Source organism: Aulonocara sp. 'chitande type north' Nkhata Bay, linkage group LG6 (assembly GCF_057382095.1).
Source record: "Aulonocara sp. 'chitande type north' Nkhata Bay isolate Kocher_YH1m ecotype deep benthic linkage group LG6, A_spYH_male_GT1.1, whole genome shotgun sequence".
Classification (NCBI taxonomy): domain Eukaryota; kingdom Metazoa; phylum Chordata; class Actinopteri; order Cichliformes; family Cichlidae; genus Aulonocara; species Aulonocara sp. 'chitande type north' Nkhata Bay.
The window spans coordinates 10106443-10114146 of NC_141349.1; the positions used below are offsets into that span (position 1 = coordinate 10106443).

Below are 7704 nucleotides of genomic sequence, written 5' to 3' on the forward strand. Positions count from 1 at the left end.
TGGTGTAAGTTGTACTCAAGTATGAGTAAAATTACACACTTGAAAAATTACTCATAAAAGTACAAGTACCCAAAAAAATCTACTTAATTACAGTAACGTGAGTATTTGTAATTCATTACTTCCACCCCTGACAGTAAATGACCATAAATTAACTGTAATTACACTGTGGTGAGCTCCATTCCTATACTTCTATCCCGTGCACGTGTACACGTTGACAACCGTAACCATGGCCGCCGAGGGTATATAAATGCTGCACAAGGTTCCAAACGTCTGTTTACACTTGCTCGTGGACTTGTTTCGACCTGCTCCAACCTCAGCCTGTGGAAAGCTAAGTTTTGCAAACCATTTTACTAAAAGCGGATATAACTTGAACGCATAACAAGTACTTCATCTGTGGATCGTTTGTACTTGTTTTTGTTTTTCAAGTTTGAAGATGGCTCGCCGTGGACCCGGACTCCCCGACTGTCACCTGGACTTCGCTGCAGGTACGTTTGAAAATTTCTTTAAATGTAAATTACTGTAATAATTTAACAAGTTCCAGTGTGAATATCAAGTTTTAACGTGATCAAATATGTGTATTCAAGATTGTTTCCCGTAAATTGTTTGTATGTTTTAAATTTTCCAGGAGAGGTGTAGAAATTATTAACGACTGATGTATGAATATGAAAAAAGGTGTTACTTTGACTTGAAGGCTTCAAATTTGACACTTTTCTTTAAAATGAAATGGTTAAAAATAGCTTAATGGACTAAAATTTGTAAAATGCCCAAAAATCAGTTTCTGTGGTAACGGCATCTTCAAGATGTCATGGCCTCAGAACACGCAGGCGTAAACACACAGATCCAGGTCCCCTCCTGACATCCTTTTCTTCTCCGGATCAAAGGCTTTATTGACATAAACTATATTTTTTCTCTGCTGCAAAACACAAAGATAAAAAAATACAAATAAAATAATATCAAAAGAATATGAAAACAGTAGTAATAATGGCATTAAGACCTATCTTATGTTACGGTAATGCTTTTAACCTTATTAGATAGCAGAGAGAGATATTGTACACAGGGATATTTACACAGGGATAGCATGTTTACCACAGATTAGATGTACCTGTCCTTATGGCAGATACAGTCCTTGTGCACATTTCTAAAAATGTGGATTCTGAGTTAAGAGTTTCTGTTTGTTTGTTTGTTTGTTTGTTTGCTTGTTTGTTTGTTTGTTTTTCACTTGACCATCATTTTCAGACATACCTGCAGAGCTTTGTGTGTGCAATTCTTGCCAACTCTTGCCAAGAAGGTTGTGTTTTTATTTAAAAATATATATATATATATATATATATATATATATATATATATATATATATATATATATATATATATATATATATATATATTTAGGACATGCAATTGGTACATGTGGTCTAAATGTTACATTATGGTTTGCATCCACATATTTAACCTATGAGCTTTTTTCAAAATGTGTGACATCGTGAATTGTAAATAAAACAGGAGAATGAGCTGCATGGTTAGTTATAAATGTACTGTAGTATATTTATATAATAAGTTACTCATGTCCGGCTATTTACAAATCAATACCTATTATCCATTACCTATTCCAACATAGTGTTTGCATAAAGGCTTACAAGGAACAAATAAAACAAATTGAATGTACACAAAATACAGTGACATTTATAGTGTCAATATAGTGTCACCTTAAAAGTACACAGAGTGAGCTGCCTTGGTGGAGGTTTGGTGGTCTTCTATTAAAAAACTTCACTTAAAGATTGAACAAGTAGAAGTGTCATTCAGTCTGACATAAAATGCTTTTCTCTCATCCTCTGCTCAAACTAACAGATGTAGGTCTGTTGCTTTAACACTGGGTGTCTATTACATTCCTAATGTTATTTTAAAAATTGTTTCCTCACAGGGCGTCTTGACTATGTGGTTGAACGCCCTGCAGAAGAAGGCCTTCCTGAAGTCATCAGGATCCTGGATGACAGTCTCCAGAGCACCACCTCTTCTGGTGAAGCTCAGGACACTGATACCCAGCGTATCAGCGAAGGTGAGTATGGTGAGTATTTTATCCCTCTCTCACCCTCACCCTCTTCTGATGAAGCACCAGATGCTGATGTCGGTGAACAGCAAGGTGAGTATGGTGAGTACCCCCCCTACCTACCTGTAGACGATGAAGAGTTTAGTGAACAGACTGACAATTCATCTGACTGGAACGACTCAGAAGAGTGGGGGGATTGGCTTAGCGATGACTCTGGGTATGACACCATGGATGAGAGAGATGATTCCCCTCTCATCCGGGAGCACCCTCCAGAGCCGTTTTGGCACGATTGGCAACGTCCTATTGCTCCAGGTGCTGCCCCCATCGCCATGCCGCCTTTCGGCCAGGCCAATGCCCCACTCTTCCCTCGAGTTGTTGCCCCAGTTGGTGATCCGCCAGCTGCTCCTCCCTCAGCTGCTCCCTCAGCTGCTCCCTCTGCTGCTCCCTCTGCTGCTCCCTCTGCTGCTCCTCCCTCAGCTGCTCCCTCTGCTGCTCCTTCCTCAGCTGCTCCCTCTGCTGCTTCTTCCTCAGCTGCTCCTTCCTCAGTTGCTCTCTCTGCTGCTCCCTCTGCTGCTCCTTCCTCAGCTGCTCCCTCTGCTGCTCCTTCTTCAGCTGCTCCCTCTGCTGCTCCTTCCTCAGCTGATCTCTCTGCTGCTCCTTCCTCAGAAAAGAGAAGCAGAGAAGACATCTGCACCGAAGAGGTAAGTGCAAAGAGGTGCAAGGTGAGTGACCAGTTTGATGCCCCTTCAACATCCTCAGGTAGTTTTGGAGTCAGACGTTTCTGGGAGAGGCCTTTTAGCCTTTCCATGGATGACAGTGACTCTGATTAGTTTATGTTAGAATGTGTTTTTAAACTTTGTTTTTACAGATATAAGAACATGTGACTCGCACATGTGAAATGTATTGCTTTTTTTGTTGATATGTGACATTAATATTAATATTACATTGTGAATTAAAGGTAGTTTTTTAGTTGTTATTACTTCCAGTTACGTCCAAGATGGAGCAAACACCCCACCCAGAAGACAGCGTTACCCCAACCAACCCGATGAGAAGGATGGATGACCAAGTGAAAAACGGGAGAGTGGTGCTGTGTTCCAACTATGTAAGTTATCACCTCACATTGACAACAAACTGTATTGAAGACAAAATTCTTCCAATAGTTGGTATAAATCATCATCCTATGTCAGCAGCACTGTAGGTTTAGCTTTATTTATATTTTTCATGTGTATACGTTGGGTTTAAAATTGCTTTTTAACAACATACTGCAGCTACCAACAATGAAAATGCTGTTTTGTGTTAAAATGACGTCTTTCTTGTGTTATTACTTTGCAGGGCAGCTGAGAGTGGACAGAGCTGCACAGAGGACCAAAGATCCACTCTCAGCACTTCATACCTGACTGGCCACAGCACCAACCCTCCTCACCCTGGGTGAGGAGGGTCCTGACCCCGCCTGCACAGAGGGAGTTGTGAACATGCACTTCTGTGTCGGTGGGTTTAGGATCCTCCTCACACTCACACTGATGAAGACTGTCACTGGAAGATGTCTCCATTGCATCAGCAGGACGTAAGCATTTGTAAAATATTACAGTTTGTGATGTTTTGTACATATTTTTATTGCATCATTTAAAACTATGAGATATAAAATAAACCAATTTTCATAACATTTTCTGTGTATTTAGTTGTTTTCTTAATAGGTTATTTGGAACATCATTGCAACCTGTCAGCTTTTTATTGAGGATTTAGAAAGTTGCTGGTGGCCCGAGTGTGTAGAGTGGGGTGTTGTTTTTGTCACATGGTGAAAGTGACCTCATGGGGAGCAAAGAGAACAACTGAACAATTTGGGGATTCACAGACTTTCGTAATCGCTAAAAACAATTAATAAAAATTGTTCTGTGTGAACTAAAAGCTCAAATATAAACCATCCTGACACTGACACAAATGATCTGCTGTTTATAAGCAGGACAGTGTTTTCATGAGCCTGGATGAAGCTAATTTGCATGAGTTTAACCTGCTGGTCAAAAACTTGCATGACTCTGATATCACTCCAACTTTCTTCTGTTTATTTATTCATTTTTGCTAATTGTAGTAGATTAATATGTTCACCAACTGATTGTTGGCCTGAATGTTTGAATGTTTGCAGTTTCAGGTCCTACTGATCAGTTTTAAGTATTGTAGAAAGTGAGCAGCAATTGAATCAAGTCCTGGGATGAAATGGGACAAAAGGGTAATGTGACAGCCACATTAGTTCCCTTCCCTCGTTTAACAATGTGTAAGCAGACTGCTTTAACCTGCAATTTACTGCATGTTGTTAGGCTGCATGGTACAACCACAGTCTGCTAACCACCCGTGGTGATCGAAGGTTTTGAGGTCTTGCTTGAGCTACTGATGAAGTTTTATCAAAGCTTGTTAAGTTTCCCAACCACATTTTATCCTGATGGTCCAAGGCTTACATCTTTATGCTCACAGACGTACTTCTGTAATTAATCAGTGACCGATTTATTACTTTAAGTTACAGTGTGAGGGGCATTAATGAACATAAATCAGATTTAACTGGATTATGTGTTTAGGTCAAGAGACACAGACCTTCATCTTTAAGAGGCTCTTCTTGAATATCTAATCACGATGTTTGCCATGCAAGTACACTGGGCGGTTGTTTTTAACAGAATCATTTGAAGATTCTGATGAAATGAAGTATTGTTTCAATGAGTTGTGGCACCATTCTTGCTTTAGCAGTGAAAGGAGTCAGGTAGGGCTCCATCAGGAAGAGGGCCCCAGAGGTCCTATCCCCCCGCCCACTTCCCTGGGGCTTGAACATCAGTGGATTTCCACTTAAGCAAAGCCTCATCAAGTTCCTGCAAACAGCACCATACACACACTATCATGTACAGAGTGTGGATGCTGTGTCTAAGACCACGATCAATGTGTTTCCACCATCTGGTGCAAGCTTTATCTGTCTCACTGTGTTCTCCTAAAGGCCAAGACAGCAGGACAGTGAAATCAATCTCACTTATAGGTGCCAGAAATCAGTGGATGTGAGATTAATGGTGGTAATCAGGTTATGCATTTGTTGTCTTCTCAGCAGGTGGGAAACATCTCTCTTTATTTGTTTATGTACATGTGTATCAGAAATCTATTTTCCTGTACAGCTCAGGATTAAGGAACAATGTTGATCTAATCTAATGAAGATCAGTGAAAATACTGACATTAGTGACGTTAACCCTTGACTAAGAGTTTCTTAGTCAATTGTTAATGGGAAACACATTTCCACACCACCATCTTCTAAGCTGTGATGCTACATGTGCAGCAGCAAACGTCCAATTAGTACCGATCAGAAGGTTGGAGGTTCGATCGCTGCCTGATCTGATCTGTATCTCAAAGTATCCTTGGACACGATACTGAACCCCAAACTGCTCTTTCACGTGTCCATCAGAGTATGAATGTTAGATAGAAAGAACTTAGGTACAGAAAAGTGCTTGTATGAATGGGTGAATGAGGTGTATAAAGTACTTTGAGTGCTTGAGTAGAAAAGTGCTATTTAAGAACAAGGATGTGCAAGAATTTGCTAGACACGCTCTTCTTTTTCCAAAACTAAAAATGTTATTTCAAATTTGGCAGCCTGTGTGTCAAAGAGACTGAAGAGTAACTAAAGGGCAAAGTCCAGGAATACAGCCAAACTCAGGAGATCAGTTAGGAGCACAACTGAGCAAAGGTGATTCAAAAAAATGGAGAGAAACTCTGCCATGCAGTGCCATGCTGAGCAGACTGGTTTACAGCCACAAGAGAGACTCAGTGTTCACAGATCATAAAATCTTCAGGGAGCAAAGCTCTCAGAGAAGCTATAATGCAATCCACAGATAGAATACAGTCAATAAGCTCCAAGTGAAATGTTAAACAGTGCATGGATAGCTTTTTGTTCAGCTTTTTCGTCGTATCCTTTTTCCCCCTTTCTAAAGTCTCTTCAGAGGCTTTGCAGTTTGTCAAACAGCAGCTGGTAAAAAGGCTTTTGCAGTGAGGCAGTGAGCCTGTTCAAACCAGATTATGCTTGATTTGATGACTGCAGAGAACTTGGGGCTGACAGCTCAGATTAGGATCGGTTCTCCCTTGAAAAGGCATTAGTGTGTTCTGTCATGGCAGGATTTCTGTTCAATGTGCAGGTAGATTGAAATCAACGGGCACCAAAGACACCCAAACCTGAGGGATCATTACGTGACACCCAAAGCATCTGAGCAGTCTTATTCCTTCATCTGTACCAAATTACTCAGATTCACAGACGTCGTGCACAGCAGACCTGCAATACAACAATGAATAACAGGAGTTACGCCTGCGTTTGACAGGTCAAAATGTCACAGGGAGCAGTTCAGTTAAGTTTCATTCCCCTCCAGAAATCACTTCATGCATGATTATCAGGAACCTTTGAGTAATGACAGCACTTAAGTGAGTGTTTCCTTACCATATTCCACTTTGTCACCAAGTTTTAGGATGAGAATGTTTTTTTTCTACTTTATTTTTTTTTATATCGTTGTTATTATTTCTGTTGTAATTTGTGTTTGTTTTTTGTTTGTTTGTTCAGTTTTTCAGCCTTGTTGCATTTTTTTTCTATTTCCGTTGTGTTTTATTCAACTTCTGTTACATTTTGCAGGATTTTGCAGCTTTTTCTATTGACGGGTGTTTTCTTCAGGGACACCATATTATCATTATCTTTAAAACTGCATTTGAAACTTAATGCTGAGTTTTTACTTTCTGCAGTTGAAGTTATCTAAAGAAACTGTGTGTGGGTGCAGCTGAAAAAACGTCTTTTGGCAAATAAAACAGAAATTCTGAAATCCTCTACTGCTTATATCAAAGAGAATAAAAGAAACCAAAGCTAAACTCTAAAAGATTATTTATTTCAGCTTGTTTACAGTTATCCACACCTCACAGCTTTTTATGGGTTGATAGTTTTCCTGATCCAATCTGCATACTCAGGATCACAGAGGTCCATGAAGGCAGCCGGTGCTCTGCATACAAAGTCTGGATCTCCCACAAAAGAAGAGACCCCATAAATCCTGCCATTATGAACCACTCCTCCACCAGAGTCTCCCTGCAAGACAGAAATACAGTTTCCCAGTTTTATAAAATCTTTCTGTATTTTGAATGTTTAATAAATGCAGCTGTGAGCTGAGGGATCATGCAAACTCACTCGACATATATCTTTCCCAGGACTTTGTCCACAGAACCAGTGCTGATAGCTCCTGACTCGGTGGACCTCGGGGAATTATTTCTGTAAAATATCATTGAGCTCTGTACAGCTGACAACCTCAGTCTCTGCACAGTGAAGAGAGGGTGATTCACCAGGTTCTAGAAATAAAGGGACAATTAGTTCAGCTTAAAGCACTTTTTAAAAAATGATGCAGATTTGTATTTTATGCAGAAATGCAGAAAGAAATAAAATGGTCTGAGCTCACAGGAAAAGCTTGTTTTTGCTTTGAACACATTAGAAATGAAGAAAAATACAATTTCAGTACAAATATCTGCAACATCTCTTTACTAATAAAGTAACAGTTTGGATGGTTTGTTTTCTTTTTTCTTAATACAACAAATTTGTTAAAAATCATCTTCCTTCTTTTCTCATTAGCTAGTCCAGTGGTGGCACCATAACCTGCGACCTCAACTCTGGAATG

General features: G+C 39.8%; 1 protein-coding gene across 1 annotated transcript; it reads left to right on the forward strand.

The window, feature by feature from the left end:
- Positions 1–333: 333 nt before the first annotated feature.
- Positions 334–2874, forward strand: LOC147327245 (uncharacterized). Its single transcript, XM_086297493.1, has 2 exons — positions 334–485; positions 1919–2874. Exons 1-2 carry the CDS (start codon positions 434–436, stop codon positions 2872–2874), a joined length of 1008 nt encoding a protein of 335 aa, XP_086153619.1. The 5' UTR covers positions 334–433.
- Positions 2875–7704: the final 4830 nt, after the last annotated feature.

Coding starts and splice junctions, on each gene's coding strand:
- LOC147327245 (XM_086297493.1), top strand. CDS start 434: ATGGCTCGCCGTGGACCCGGACTCCCCGACTGTCACCTGGACTTCGCT. Junction 486..1,918: donor TCACCTGGACTTCGCTGCAG/GTACGTTTGAAA, acceptor GTTTCCTCACAG/GGCGTCTTGACTATGTGGTT.